We start from the raw sequence: 17011 nt of genomic DNA, 5'->3' as shown, positions 1-17011 counted from the left end.
CTCTCGGCCACTGCCCCTAACCTCGGATGCGGGGTACTCTTGGCCGCTGTCCTTCGTGCATGGGGTCCTCCTGGCTTCTGCCCCTGACCTCGGACGTGGGGTAGCTCCTCTCGGCGCGCTTAGTGTGCTGGTCACAGCCGCCCACACTTAGTGCGCTGGTCACAGCCGCCTGCACTTAGTATAATAATAAATAAATATAAATATTAAATAATAAAATATTAATAAAACATAACAATAAAACATATTTGGTGTTTCCATATATAAAAAGACACCTTTCAGTAACTTGGGATACTTCTGAAAATTATTGAAAGCTGCTTGTAAATAACTGTTAAATAAAGAAAACAATGCTAGTCAGTAATATTTTCAGATTATCATAAGTGTCAATGTATACATAGCTATATCTTCTATCAGGGAAGCCAAGATGACAGAATAAACTATTGGTTTTTTTTAAGGATTTTTGAATTCTTAGTCATAAAGTGATTGGAATTTGGGGAACTCAAATCAATTTGTGTGTCATGACCAAAATTTGAAAATATTAAATAGAGTAAAAAAGGTTTTCCCAGGTAAACATCATTTTCCTGATTTTTTTCTAGAAATGTTTGTGCATTTGACTATAATATTTTTTTCATTTCCTTTTAGTATTTTGATTTTGAATTTGAATAAAAATTTTTGATTTGAATAAAATATGTTTGAAAAAATGCTGTCTTATTACAGACCAGAAAAGTATATAGCCAAGGAGAAAAATACATATAGTATATAAGTGACAGGACAATTTTACAGGTTTTGGTACAACTAGTTAATGAACTATGTCTTAAAAGATATGTGTCAGGAATATGATTTCAGGAATAACATTTTAAAAATTGGTTATCACTTTACTTCATCAATATTTCATTTTGAGAATATATATCTAATGATCTTGGAACACTATTTAACTTTTAGAAATTTTAAGAGCACAGAATGTGAAAAAAACATGTAACATATTGGGACACTCTTATACAAGTAAAACCTATAGCTCTCTCAGTGTTCTTTTTAGTTTTGATTCTGTTATGTGTGAGTCAGGAAGAATTTGCTTAAAAAACACTATCCAAGTTAAACCAGTAACTTATCATGGAGCTATTTTGAAATGTTTCACTTATATATTTTTAAATGTCTGTCATATTGCACAGATGCTCTACAATTCAGGGTCTAGCACTTCTAAAATACAACTTCCCCATTCCTATTCTGCCCACTCCCAGGAACGTTAAAGTTATGTTATTTGTCTTCTCTGCCATTTTGTTTAGTCTGTATCATATTGCATTTCCTTATAGCTAATAGACCCACAACCATTGGCGTCTGAATTTGAATCTCCAGATAGTTTAATAGTGCTTAAAAAAAAAAAAATCTGTTCTTGAGCAAGTAACACAGTTTCTTTAATAAAGAGTCAGCTGAGCTTCTGCCTGAAGTACTGAAATGCTTTACCTTGAAATGCATCAGCTTTACTGCTGGACAGCAAACATGATATTAAAATAAGATCTCTGTTTTGTTGAGAACTCATTAAAGGCACTGGTAGTGGTTTTATATATAATTCTAGAAACAAAAATATAGTATAATAGAATTTCACATAAGAGCAAAAAGATAGTTTGGTAAGTATAAGATAAGATCATTTTGAAGAGGACAGATCTAAAAAATAGAATCATACATGTCAATGTATGTCAAAAACCACCAAAATATTATAAAGTAATTAGCCTCCAATTTCAATAAATACATTAGTTTAAAAAATAAATAAAATAAAAGGTGTTGATGATGGAAAAAATAGAATCATGGAAACAAATTTAGAAAGATTTTAGTTTTCGGTACTCCTTTTGCAGAGTACTGAATTATGTAGTGATTAGTAAGTGATTACTAGTAGTAATGATTAGAAGTAGTGATTAGTGAAAGTTGCTCAGTAATATCTGACTCTTTGCGACCCTGTGGACCATACTCCATGGAATTCTCCAGGCCAGAATACTGGACTGACTGAGCCACCGCAAGCCCAGTGATTAGTAAGGGGAGAAATATAATACATGGAGGTGGACCAAGAAAAGTGGGAAAATATTACTAAAATTATTTTCCACAGATGCTTAAATTCAGACCTTAGAGAAAACAGTTAAATGTACCAGCTTCCCAGCTGGCCCAGTGGTAAAAGAATCCACTTGCTAAGCAGATGTGGGTTTGAACCCTGTGTTGGGAAGATTCCCTGGAGAAGGAAATGGCAATCCACTCCAGCATTCTTGCCTGGTAAATCCCATGGATGGAGGAGCTTGACGGGCTACCACTACATGGGATCACACAGAGTTGGACACGACTTAGAGACTAAACAAGTGCATCATAGAAATACTGTATAAGAGCATCTGTAATAGAAAATCAAACTGTTAAAAATAATATGAAAGCATTATGTCTAGTTGCTGCCTCTCTTGAGTGAGCAGTAGCCGTCGCCGCGACTGCCAGAGCACATGGGCAGAACCCCCCCTCTGTGGGAGGTGAGAGGGTCGGTGCGCCAGCCCTGTGGTGGGGCCCTGTGCCACTGATTGTTTGGGCTTCTCTGGTGGCTCAGACAGTAAAGCATCTGCCTGCAGTGTGGGAGACCTGGGTTCAATCCCTGGGTTAGGAAGATCCCCTGGAGAAGGAAATGGCAACCCACTCCAGTACTCTTGCCTGGAAAATTCCATGGACTGAGAGGCTCCTCAAAGCCTAGTAGGCTACAGTCCATGGTGTCGCAAAGAGTCGGACACGACTGAATGACTTCACTTTCACTTTTCATTATGTCTAGTAAAATTGATAACTCAACAATTTTCAACCATTTTAACTTTCAGCATTTCTCAGTTAAAACATTTTAGAAATGTCTGTGTGAATAAATCTAACCAGTTTATAAATGGCAAAATGCTCAAGTGTACAAAAACAGTAGAACTAAAGAGTTAAAGGAAATGTAGGTATTTCCAAAAATAATACAATAAGGGTCATAAGAAGTTACAGAAGACTGCTGTCTTTTGGGAAAATGACCAACATATTAATGACAAAAAATACCTAACTCAGCTTTTGAAAGTCACTTGGATATACAAGCCTACTTCCTATGGTTTGTACAACAATCAATGAGTTGAAGGAATTACAAATTATAAATAGTACACATATTTTCCCATGTATCATAAGGAAGATGATAAAGGAAAGCATTTTTGGTTTCTGTTTCACTCAGCTTTCTTAAAGTTCTGTCCTTTTATATGATACAGATTTTGAAAGCATAAACTCATTACTTGGACTAAAGATAAAACAGTATAATAAATATATTGCAGGTTAATACAATTAGCGAAAAATAAGATACTTATTTAAAAATAATAAATGAGATTTTCTGTGTTAAATACATGAACACTGTTTGGTGGTTATAAGTTGTAAGTTAAATTCAGATACTGGATGGAAAAATGAAATGTGGAAAGTATGAAGTGAAATGAAAGTTGCTTAGTCGTGTCCAGCTCTTTGCTACCCCATGGACTATGCAGTCCATGGAATTCTCCAGGCCGGAATACTGGAATGAGTAGCCGTTCCCTTCTCCAGATCTTCCCAACTCAGGGATTGAACCCAAGTTTCCCGCATTGCAGGCGAATTCTTTACCAACTGAGACACCAGGGAAGCCCATGAAAAGTATAAGTAAAATTGTGTAGAAATATCTGTAGAAATAACATGTAGTCCATGTGTAGAAATAACATGGACTTAAAGTCTATTATTGAGAGGAGCCCTTTGGACCATAGATTATAGTTGACTTTAATATTTCAAATGAACTTCAGTAATTTTTTCTTAGATATCACTACAAGTGACTAACATGTTCTTTAAAATAACTCTTTAGAATATTTATAAAGTAAGGAATCAAATTGTAAACAATAAGGTAATTTATGTATTGGTAACTAGAGCTATACAAGTTCTTAAAGAGGGGAATATCTGTTAGAATATAGCGATCTCTAGGTCTGTCTGTTATATGACTTCAGCTATTATGTGACATTTTACGCAGGGAAAAATACTTCCTCATGGTTAAGATTCTGCAAATAGGCCTTTCTTTGGTTGTGAAACTAAAAAAAAAAACAAAAACACTTTTATTGCCACTTTAATCATCTTTATTGTGTAGTTTTGTTAAGATTCACAAAAGGGAAATAAGAATCAGTCATGGAAATAGAGTTCATTTGACTTGGACTGATAGCTTAAACTTTACTGAAAATTGTTATTTTCCTGTTTCTGTTTCACAAATAGGTGGTTGAGAGTAAATTCTTGAGATAAATCAAGAATTTATCCTCTTTACAATGTTGAACCCCTACCTAAATTTTTTTTTTCAAAAATAACCTATTTTATTTTATTTATTTATTTTTAAATTTAAATTTATTTATTTTAATTGTAGGCTAATTACTTTACAATATTGTATTGGTTTTGCCATACATCAACATGAATCCGCCATGGGTGTGCACATGTTCCCCATCTTGAACCCCCCTCCCACCTCTCTCCCCGTACCATCCCTCTGGGTCATCCCAAAATTTTTAATGTAATTTTTCATCCAAAATTTCTCTTTTTGAAATATATATTCCTAAAATTTTTATAACTACTATGATGAAAGACTAAACAATTTCCCCTAAATTTTTCCCACTTTTGGGGATCTTCCAAATTTTATATTCCTATGTCCTATGACTACTCTGTTGTGGTTCAGACTATTTCATTGCCTGATCATTATGCACAGCAAAATGTGCTATCAGCTTGTACTTGGCTCCTGGGAACTGGATTACTAAATTAATCTTTTGATAGTTTGAGCACAGATCATAAATACTTTGATGGTATTTGTGTATCCAGTTTTTACTGTAGTATTAGCTTGGCCAAACATTTCATTCAGATTTTTCTACTGGATGTAACATCACAGAAATACAGACATATCGAGCCAAAATTTCAGAATCGATTATTCTGGAACTCTAGACACAAGCAAATGTTTACAACAACCAAGCAAGTGCTGAATAAAGAAAAATAAACTGAAAACCAAAGGAGAGGTTTGCAGCATTTTTATTTTCCCTTGTCCAGCCCCCTCGATGGGTTTGTATTGGTTCTGATGGTGGCAACCCTGTGTTCACTGTGTGGGACCTTGTTTACTAAGTTCAACTAAAGTAGAACAGACCTTATTCTCACTTCTGCATTTTATGATTTTAATAGCTTAATTAATGTGTGGCTTGCTGTGATTTTCCTTATTCTAAATAATATTCATGTATGTTTCTAATTCCATATTTATAAATTTTGCTCTCATAATTTTGCTATTGCTGCCTTAAAGAATGGCACTCCAATATTAGGAAGTTCAAACATCCCCCAAACATGTAACTACACTTGAAAGGAGGAGAAAGGTAAAAGTACTCTTCATGTATATGGGAAACAGGCATTTCAATACAAGAGTTGTACTTCGAACCTAGAAAAAATCCATACTGACATGGCTGGGAGCAAAAAGTGTTCCAGAACAGATGATGCTGAGGAAAGAGAAAATGAAGATGCAAGCTTGCCTAATGTGTTTGTTATTTTTGAGGATATAGCTGCACTTCTGGATTCTAGCCTGAGTTGGGAATACTGAAAAATATGTAAATACTTATGCAATTATTTTAATGGAAATTGATCCCTGTGGATACAAAATATTGTTAAATAGACAAAAACCATGTAGACAAAGATGTTGCTCAGCTTGAAAAATAATTTCATTGTCAAAATAGTGTAAATTAAGATAAAACTGATGATCATTATAAAAATATGAAAAATATAATAAAAATGAGAAATATTAATAGAAATTATTTTTGTGGTGGTGATTTGGTCTCTAAGTTTTCTCAGACTCTTTGCAATCCCATGGGCTGTAGCCCGCCAGGCTCCTCTGTCCATGGGATTACCCAGGCAAGAATACTTGGAAGTCTCCTCTGTCTGCTGCATTGCAACTAGATTATATACTACTGAGCCACTGGGGAAGCCAACAAGAATACTGGAGTGAGTTTCCATTTCCTTCTCCAGGGCATGTTCCCAACCCAGGGGAGGAGTAAAGAATACAAGAAAATAAATAACTAATTTTTCGTACTAGAAATCCAATAGCCTAAACTGAAAAATGTCATTTAAGAAATAGTAATAAATATCAAAGGGGATAAAAACTAACACTGGAAGTCTCCAGAGAATAAGACTAAATGATAGGTGAGGGATGAAGCAGGAGGCTACTAATTTTCATTGGCAGAGTTCCAGAATTTTTCACTTTTTGAACTTTGCAAATGTATATCTTTAATTTTTTTAAAAAGCAATTTTATTAAAGTAGTACTTCAGGTTGAAAAAATGGCAAAATCAATACAATATTGTAAAGCAATTAACCTCCAATTAAAAGAAATAAATTTATATTAAAAAAGAAAAAATAACAATAATTAAATCACTTTTTAAATATTTTAAAATTTGTATTTATTTATTTGGCTGTACCAAATCTTAGTTATGGCACGTGGGATCTTTGATTTTTGTTGCAGCGTGCAAACACTTGGTTGTAGCATTTGAACTTTTTTTTTTTTTTTTTGATGCATAGGTCATTACAGCGTATTGAGTAGAATTCCTTGTCCATTTTCTCTAAATTCTCCCCATTCTTACTGCCCAGACTTCCTGTTGCTATGCTTGGTCATATTTAGTGAATTTGCCTTATTTCCCGTTCTGTTCTATCTTCATCAAAATTTTAGAATAAACTTCATCAGCTCTTCTATCAAGGTAATTCCATTTTTAATTCATCACATATATTTATTCAGTTACTACTTAGTACCAAGGTTATTCCAGATCCTAAAATTATATGGATGACAAATATAATAGACAAGGTTCTACTATGATGCAACTGGAATTTTGTAGGAGAACCAGATTTAAAAAGTGAAGAAATAACATGTAGAAATAAATATTGATAGAATTATAAACAATAGAAGTCTATACATAAAATCCATGAGAAAAGAAATGTCTCCTCACAAACGGTCACCTCGCAAATTGACTTTTTTATGGAGATATATTGGGTTGGCCAGAACGTTAATTCAGGCTTTTCCATGAAAATGTTAAGGAAAAATTTGAATGAACTTTTGGCCAACCCAAAATAATCTGAAGTCTGGAGTTTGGTGATGGAGTGAGAGCAGAGATAGGGAGAGAGGTGACAAAGAGCTCGAGAATGAAATATAAAAAGAAAAGAGTGGAAGAACACGAAGGTAGGACAGGAAGGAAGTGAGGAGTTATACCAAGGATTCTTTGCTGGTCCCTGGTACCTTGCCATTCAATTAGGTTTCAGGACATAATTTTAGCAAAGATGTGGGATAATATGAATTAAATTTTAGAGAACATATTTTTATCTTTTCTGTAGAAAATGGATTGAATGAGGGAAGGAAGCAAAGATTATTTAGACATCTCCTACAGGCTATTATTAAGACTAGGTGGAAGGTAATGGTTTATTGGATTAGAATGTTGGCAGCTGTAGCAGACAGTCTTCTAATTACAAAATGTTTCCTGCTGGACTGAAAATAGATAGGTGCCTTTCATTTTTCTTTTCTTCTTCTTCTTTTTTTTAAATGTATATTTGTCATGGACATGTAGGGTAACAGTATTTTAAAAAAAATTCCTATGGTTTGCATCTTATGAAAATGAAAAGTGAAAGTGTAGTCCCTCAGTCGTGTCAAACTCTGTAATCCCATGGGCTGTAGCCCACCAGGCTCTTCTGTCCATGGGATTCTCCAGGCAACAATACTGGAGTGGATTGCCATTCCCTTCTCCAGGAGATCTTCCCAATCCAGGGACTGAACGCTTGTCTTCCACATTGCAAGTAGATTCTTTACCATCTGAGCCACCAGGGAAGCCCTCTTACAGCTTAGAGCTGCCTTACAAAGAAAAAAAAAAAAAAAGTGTTTTTCTCTTGTTCTATATGGAGCTTATGGATTATAATTTCTCCATTCAGTCATTTTTCATATAGTCTTAACATCTTGTGCAGTGTTCTCCAGGGAAAACTTTCCTTTAAAAAAATATTTTAAATCAGTTAACCCTCTTGAGACACATGACATACTGCTTAAAAAAAGATGATACCTATAATCTTAAACCTACAAAATAAACAACTGGGCTTTCCATGTAAGACAGAACCATTTCAAAATAAAAAGGAGCCTGAAATCTTCTCCTTTTATTCATTTTTTCTTAACTGCTTAAAACAAGAAAAAGCTATTTGTTTTGCTCTAATCTTGAAAAATATGCTCCAAGTTAAAGAAAACATAAATTGGAGAATATTTCCTATCTTTAAAAAATGAGAAGAAATGAAACAATTTCTTACTGTGACAGCATCCTTGAATTTACACATCTGAGTGTGTATTACTGAAGCTAACGTTGTTTGGATAAGAATGCAAAATAAAAGTGCAAGTTAAAGCAAAATATGAAAACATGGATAGGCAGCATTAGAAATTGCCTCTATCCTGGAACTCATGTCAAAAGAAGAAAGTCAAGAATGAAATTGCTACTAAAGACAGTAAGGTTTGGGGAAAAAGTCTGTTTTTATTTTAATTATAATAACTTTATTGCCTGAAACTGGAAGAAATATTCAATCCCTGTTTATCAGTTGAAATAGGATGGCATGCAGTTAGAAATATTTTTCTTTCACAAAGGAAACATTAAATTGACTGTTTTAAAAGCTACACTGAAGGAATCAATTGTTCTATTGTAATAAGAAATCTTTGAACCTTTCATTTCCTAGAATCTGGCTTTCAATAGATATTCTCAGCATTAAACAGAATCTCAGAAATGCTCTTTATTAAATGAATGTTGTTTACCTCAGATAACTGTAAATGTGTATTCCTTTAGTACACAGAGTCAGTGTAAATAATGTGGATTATGACACTGGACTGAACTTGGGAAATTATTTTTGTATTTATCAAGCAGTCATTTTGAATTTAATAGAATTTAAGCCTTTCAAGAACTGTCTAATTTTAATATTATAAGAGGATCTCTTATCTTGTACCTGTAAATTGTCAAAGCAGTTACAGAAGCCCTTGGGACTGTGTGCTGTGCTTAGTCGCTCAGTAGTGTCCAACTCTTTGCAACCCCTTGGTCGGTAGCCCACCAGGCTTCTCTGTCTGTGGGGATTCTCCAGGCAAGAATACTGGAGTGGGTTGCCATGCCCTCCTCCAGGGGATCTTCCCAACCCAGGGATTGAACCCAGGTCTCCTGCATTGCAGGCAGATTCTTTACCAGCTGAGCTACCAGGGAAGTCTCCCTGGGACTGTAATAGTAGTTAAAAACAATGACTATTTTACTTTTACCCAGCAAGAATTTATTTGAGGAATTAGGAGGAAAATAAAGTTGTCAAGCAGTTTAGAATACTTGTTTAGAATGTTGTAATTTAAGGTTAGGTTAGTGTGTGTGCTTAGTTGCTTAGCTGTGTCGACTCTGTAACCCCATGGACTGTAGCCTGCCAGGCTTCTCTGTATATGGAGGAGATTCTGTATATGAGATTCCCCAGGAAGGATACTGGAGTGGGTTGCCACTTCCTTCTCCAGAAGATCTTCCTGACCCAGACTTGGAAGCTGGGTCTCCTGCATTGCAGCAAGATTCTATACCATTTGAGCCACCAGGGAAGCCCCTATAAAATAGACTAAACATTTGTGAATCTACCTCTGACAAAATACTCTGGCAGTTTATATAGCTCATCACAATTTATTGATATTTGCCTATACATTTCACCTTTAAAATAGACTAACTTTATATTTCTAAAATCTCACTGAGTATAAATTTTACTCAGAATATAAACACATTTAGAAAAAAGGATCCATTGAAGAGGATACAAAACAAAGTAGGTAAAAGAAGGAAGACAAAAATTTTAGTTGCATTGTATTCATTTATAATTATTTGAGATGTTTGCATATTAAGTCCAGAATTGGAATATAGAAATATAATAGGGATAAAATAGTTTCAGATATGATATCATATTATTCTTAAGGAAAATACTTTCATTCTCTAGAAACAATTGATGATACAATTTTGTGGTGATGAATGTAAGATGTAAGGATGATTTTGAAGAAGATGAAAAAATAAAAAAACAAAATGGTTAACAGAATTTCAAATTGTCATGTATTGCACCAGAAAGAAATGAGGTTAGAGGTGAATAAATAAGAAGTGGCTCCCAGGGTGACAGGGGGAGACACATGGAGCAGTGATGCACCAGGCATGTCTAGATAATCTTTTATTGTTTTTTTTAATTTAACTTTATTTATTTTCCTTATTCTAGAATGCCGGGGTCCAGCCCCGGTGGATCCAGGGTGATTCGAAGGTGGGGACGGAGTCGGCGTCTTTGGAAAAATACATATTTAATCACAGATATAGAGAGATTAGAAATGGATAGTGTAGTAGGAAGATTAGTGGAGAAAAGGAGGCTGAATAACTAGGATTACGTGGAATAGCATCCATGCTCCAGATGGGAATTCAGCCAGAAAAACAGGAGCAAGAAAGAAGTGACATGGGGGAATCAGTCTTTCCGGAAACTGATCCGATTTCTTTATTTTTGGGTTTGCTTATATACCTTTCGTTACACATAGGGATGAATACAGAGTCATGTGGGAGTCAGCAGTCCTGACCTTTGTCAAAATCAGGTGCTTCACATAAATGTATAAAAAAAAGTCTTAGGAATATTACATCATCTTCTGGCCATGAGTGAGACCTGCTGACATTTTATGATCCTTTCTTTCTGATAACCAAATAACTTATTTCCTCCAAGGGTGTTTTTTCTTAAACCAGGCACCACCCTCCAAATAAAGTTACACTCCTATAGGGTGAGGGTGTAGTGAGTTACAATCAAGAAAGGAATTTATTTAACCCAAGGTTAACATGATTAGTCTTAAAGGTTAATACTTATTTCTCCTATATGCTTAAAGGTTAATACTTATTTCTTCCTATATGCTAGTTATATTCATTATAAGGGTAGGGAACATGGAGATTTAGCAGCAAACATCAGCCCAACAAATGAAAATCTTTTCACCAATGCTCCCCTAAAGATCTATTTAGTCTTAAGATATGATAAAGTTACATTTTTGCATAGCAAGGACACAGTGATTTATAATAAAGTACAGTGATCTATTACAAAAGAGAAAATCCATTAACTCAAAAAGTCTAGTATTGCTAACATCAAAAACTACCATATTTCCTTTTCTATAGTCCAAATATATTGATTAATATATTCCCAAGTGCCTAAGGATATGGAGGCCTGGCGGCAGTCATTGACTCAACAAGAAGAAAAAGCCCTATGCTAATTAAGACTCTCAAAATACTCCAAAACTCTCTGTGCTGTTTATGGTTGAGAGGTAGTAAACAATCATGTGGCAGGAGTATGGATAATCCTGTCACACAAGCTAGTCTGTCAGCAGAGAGGTTTGACCTGAGACATCCTTGTCCCACCCAGAGCAGGGAATTAGCAGCAATTATTGACACAACAAATGAAAAAACCCTTCACCAATATAATTCCTAACCAACACACTATACTAATAATTTCTAACTCCCCCAAAGAATTTGTCTTTAGTAAGTCTAAAACATCTCATGCCTCTCAGGTTGGGAGGCTGTAAACAATCACATGTGGCCGGACGAACCTATACAGGTGGGCTAGATAACCTTCAGAGGAGTCCGTAAGCTGAAACACTCTTGTCACGCCCAAGAATTTTTATTGCCTTGGAGCTGCACGTTTACTCCTTCTCCAAGAGAAACAGTTATGGGGGAGAGCCCCCCGTAAAGTCAGAGCTGTAGGTGAGAGCGTAAAACAGACTCTGGGTTTGGGGTTAGATGCTCGGGAACAGGGGGTTTCCTGAGGCTTGATCACGCCTTTGCGTATGCCAAGCCTCCTTCCTCATGACCTTTGCCATGGGCGGAATTCCTCACGCTGGCCCCCGGCACTAGAACCTTGCTCATTATCGCAGATATTTAGTAAAGTGTGCTATATAACACACTCCATGCAGGATGATATACTTTGTATCTGCTTGAGTGAATGTCGGAAAAAAGAGCACAACCAGAGTGAGTAAGATAAAACTAAATTAAAATCTTCAGGTAGAGTGGGAAAAGCAGAACTAAAAGTGGTTGTGAGAATTTAAATATTGAAGCTTATAGAGGTTTGGTAAGAGTAATTCCCACTTTATATAAGCTAGGATATTTAGGTCAAGTTATGTTAATTTTTAAAGGTGAACATTTCACTTCAGGTGAAATCTGACTTCCAGAATTATAAAGTTTACCTTAAACTGTAATAAACACAAAAAGAGATGTTTGGCAGAGTAGAATTAATCATCTTTCTGTAAAATGAAGATAATGACATTTAACCTTTCTTAAGTAAATGGCTTTCTGAAGATCTTTGGAGGCTCTGTGTAGCTTTAGAATCTGTGACCCAAAAAGATGGTTCCATCACTTTGTATTTTCATCCGTATAACCATAAATTATTCTTTTAATAAAGAAAGAAGAAAGTTATGTAAATAATTTAATGTATACTAAATAGATTGGAAACTTTGAAAATACAGAAAATATAAGTTAAGATACTATTTTTTTCTCTTTGTTTCTATTTTTATATGATTATCAATGTACTATGTTTTCCTTTGGGAACACATGAATTTATGACACTTGAGAAAACAAACCAAAAAACCTCACAAATTGCACTCAGTGAAATTTTGAGTAAAAATTATATGAGTACATTTTTATAGGCTGTTATTCCTTTTTGATTCTTCTTTCTTCTTTTTTTAAATAGAAGTCAGCGATGAGAAACCACACAACAGTAACAACCTTTATTCTTCTTGGACTAAGCAATGATCCACAATTACAGGTGGTTATTTTTCTTCTCCTTTTTTTCACTTACTTATTGAGCGTCACTGGAAATCTAATCATCATCACCCTTACCCTGCTATATTCACACCTCAAGACACCCATGTATTTCTTTCTTCGAAATTTCTCATTTTTAGAAATCTCATTCACAACTGTCTGCATCCCCAAATTTCTTGTCAGTATGGCAACAGGGGATAAGACCATTTCTTACAACAATTGTGCAGCACAGCTTTTTTTTACTATTCTCTTGGGTGCAACCGAATTTTTTCTTCTGGCTGCCATGTCCTATGACCGCTACGTGGCCATCTGCAAACCCCTGCATTACATGACCATCATGAGTGACAGAGTGTGCAACTTACTGGTCTTTGCATCATGGTTGGCTGGTTTCATAATAATTTTTCCACCACTCCTCGTGGGTCTCCAGCTTGATTTCTGTGCAGCCAACACTGTAGATCATTTCTTCTGTGATGTGTCTCCTATATTACAACTCTCTTGCACAGACACAGATAAAGTAGAAATAATGATGCTTCTCTCAGCCATTCTAACTCTCCTGGTTACTCTGGTGTTAGTGATTCTCTCCTACACAAACATCATTAGGACTATTCTGAAGATACCTTCTTCTCAAAAGAGGAGGAAAGCCTTTTCTACATGTTCTTCTCACATGGTGGTTGTGTCCATTTCTTATGGAAGTTGCATCTTCATGTATGTGAAACCCTCTGCCAAGCAAAGAGTGTCTTTAAATAAAGGGATAGCTCTGCTCAGTACTTCTGTTGCCCCCATGTTGAATCCTTTTATTTATACACTGAGAAACAGACAAGTGAAATATGCTTTTAAGCTCATGATCAAAAATATTGAGGCTTTCTCAATGAAGTGAACAACATTAGTGACATTCTTGAGTTTTTAAGTAAAATAAATCAAGAAGCGTGAAGTGTGTTGTACATCTCTTCTATGTTTGTGTTCTACATAATACTACTATCTTACATGACTTACAATGTTCATTGTGACTTGCCTAAAAATCCCAGTCTAACTTTCACTTCTATTTTCTCCTCATGCTAAGATCACATATACATCTCTTATATGTGATCATATTCATTTGCCTTTTGATTTGGTGACTCTGTTGATTTCCTTTAAAAATTGCCTCAGAGGAAGACAAAGTGGGACTTCAATTCTCCTTGTTCCTTTCCACCATTCAGAAATTTAGAGATTCAGTTTGGTGTATATTCTATGCAGAGTTTAGTACCCCACCTAGATTTGATCACCTAATCAGCTTTTCTGTAGTGGATTCCAAGTTTGAATTCTGAATAGAAATTTGGAACAAACCAATTTAATGCATTTCTTGAACTACACACATTGATAGTTTCAAATTTTCAACCAGGCTTGGACTTCTGGTATATTTTTAGAAACAGATTGAAGAAAATCTAGAGATGTTAAGGCATTACTGCCTTGCAATAACCAGATAAATTATTGCTAACATTAACTAATTGCTTACAATGGTCAGGTTTATGAAATGTACTAGCCTGCATCTTGAAAACAGCATAAGACAGGTATTATCATACTCACTTATGAGTAACAATCTTTAGCCTATTTAAAGCTTAAATAACTTGCTGGATTAGAATAATTAATACTGTGAAAGTGACCATAGTACCCAGATTCAATGATTCCCTATTAAAATAGATCAGTTTTCATTCCAGTCCCAAACAAGGGCAATGCCAAAGAGTGTTTAAACTACTATACAACCGCACTCATTTCACATCCTAGCATGTAATGCTCAAAACCCTTCAAGCTAGGTTTCAACAGTATGTAAACTGAGAAGTTCCATATGTACAGGCTGGATTTAGAAAAGGCAGAGGAACCAGGGATCAAATTGCCAACAGCCGTTGGATCATAGAAAAGGCAATGGAATTTCAGAAAGACATCTGCTTCATTGAATATGCTAAAGCCTTTGACTGTGTGGATCACAACAAACTGTGGAAAATTCTGAAAAGAGATGGGAATAGCAGACCACCTTACCTGCCTCCTGAGAAACCTGTATGCAGGTCAAGAAGCAATAGTTAGAACTGGGCATGGAGCAAACAACTGGTTCAAAATTAAGAAAGAAGTACATCAAGGCTGTATATTGTCACCCTGCTTATTTAACTAATATGCAGAGTTCATCATGCGAATGATGGGCTGAATGAAGCACAAGCTGGAATCAAGATTGCCAGGAGAAATATCAATAACCTCAGATATGCAGATAACATCATTCTTATGGCAGAAAGTGAAGAAGAACTAAAGAGCCTCTTGATGAAGGTGAAAGAAGAGAGTGAAAAAGCTGGCTTAAAACTCACCATTCAAAACACTAATATCATGTCATTGGGTCCAATCACTTCATGGCAAATAGATGGGGGAAACAATGGAAACAGTGAGAGACTTTATTTTCTTGGGCTCCAAAATCATTGAGAATGATGACTGCAGCCATGAAATTAAAAGACGCTTGTTCCTTGGAAGAAAAGCTATGAAAACCCAGACAGTGTATTAAAAAGCAGAGACATCACTTTGCTGACAAAAGTCCATATAGGTCAAAGCTATGGTTTTACCAGTAGCATGTATGAATGTGAGAGTTGAACCATCAAGAATACTGAGCACTAAAGAACTGATGTTTTCAAACTATGTAGTGGAGAAGACTCTTGAGAGTCCCTTTGACAGCAAGATCAAACCAGTCAATCTTAAAGGAAGTCAACCCTGAATATTCTTTGGAAGGACTGATGCTGAAGCTAAAGTTCCAATACTTTGGCCACTTGATGCCAAGCATTGGAAAAGACCCTGATGCTGGGAAAGATTGAGGGCACGGGAAGAAAGGGGTGGCAGAGGATGAGTTTGTTGGATGGCATCATCAACTCGATGGACATGAGTTTGAGCAAACTCCAGGAGATAGTGAAGGACAAGGAAACCTGGCATGTTGCAATCCATGGGGTCATGAAGAGTTGAACATGACTGAGCAATTGAATGACAAAATCAAAATATCCATATTTTTCACAGAACTAGGATAAATACTCTTAATGTTTATATGGACCCAAAACAGACCCATAATTGCAAAATGATCCTGAGAAAGAGATCAAAGCTGGAAGTATAACTCTCCCATATTTCAGACTATACTTCAAAGCCACAGTAATGAAAACAATGTGCTATGGACACAAAAACAGACACATAGATCAATGGAACAGAATAAAGAGCCCAGAAATACACTAACTCATCTATGGGCAATTAGTTTACAACAAAGGAAGGAAGAGGGCTTCTCAGATAACACTGGTGGTAAAAGACTTGCTTGCCAGTGCAGGAGACATAAAAGATGCGGGTTCTATCCTGGGGTTGGGAAGTTCCCTTGGAGGAGGGCATGACAACCCACTCCAGTATTCTTGCCTGGAGAATTCCATGGGCAGAGGAGCCTGGTGGACTACAGTCCGTGAAGTCACAAAGAGTTGGGTGTGACTGAAGTGACTTAGACTGCAGGCATGCATGCACAAAGGAAGGAAGAAGGTACAATGGAGAAATGACTATCTCTTCATTAAGTTTTGAATATCCATTCATCCATGATGGTCATAACTTGGTGGTGGTAAAGTATGCTGTAGTAAACATGGGGGCCCTTATATCTTTTTGAATGAGTTAATTTTCTTCAGATAAATGCCAAGAAGCGGAATTTCTAGATCATATAGTAGTTCCATTTTTAATTTCTTTGTGAACTTTATAGTATTTCCCATAGTGGCTACATCATTTACATTCCCACTAATAAGTCATAATTGTTCTTTCTCCACATCACTTGTTATTTGTTGTCTTTTTTATAATAGTCACTCTAAAATGTGTGAATTGATATCTCATTGCAGTATTCTCCAGTGATAACAATTTTGAGTTATCTTTTCATGTGTCAGTTGTCCATCTGCATGCCTTTTTAAAAAAATATCTATTCAGCATTTCCACATATTTTGCCAATATTTCAAGTTAGGGATCAGTTGGTTGCATCTACACTATTTTGGTTCTAGATACTAATCTCTGGCAAGTGTTCAGCTCTTTGGAGAAACTGCAGTTTGACCACATTTATTGGGCAAACTGATGAGCAAGTCAGATTTCATTTCTCTCATCTCTTCCTGATCCCTGGGACCTAGTTTAAGGATGTTGTCACTGAATCCAACTCTTCCCAGAAAGGAGT

General features: G+C 35.7%; 1 protein-coding gene across 1 annotated transcript; it reads left to right on the top strand.

Moving 5' to 3' along the window:
- The first annotated feature begins 12763 nt into the window (after window positions 1-12763).
- LOC128047288 (olfactory receptor 6C74) lies at window positions 12764-13702 on the top strand. The gene has a single exon (XM_052639403.1). It carries the CDS (start codon window positions 12764-12766, stop codon window positions 13700-13702), a length of 939 nt encoding a protein of 312 aa, XP_052495363.1.
- Window positions 13703-17011: the final 3309 nt, after the last annotated feature.

Source organism: Budorcas taxicolor, chromosome 5 (genome assembly GCF_023091745.1).
Source record: "Budorcas taxicolor isolate Tak-1 chromosome 5, Takin1.1, whole genome shotgun sequence".
NCBI lineage: Eukaryota > Metazoa > Chordata > Mammalia > Artiodactyla > Bovidae > Budorcas > Budorcas taxicolor.
The sequence above is the reverse complement of the archived record's forward strand: the minus strand, read 5'-3'. Positions and strand labels throughout refer to the sequence as shown.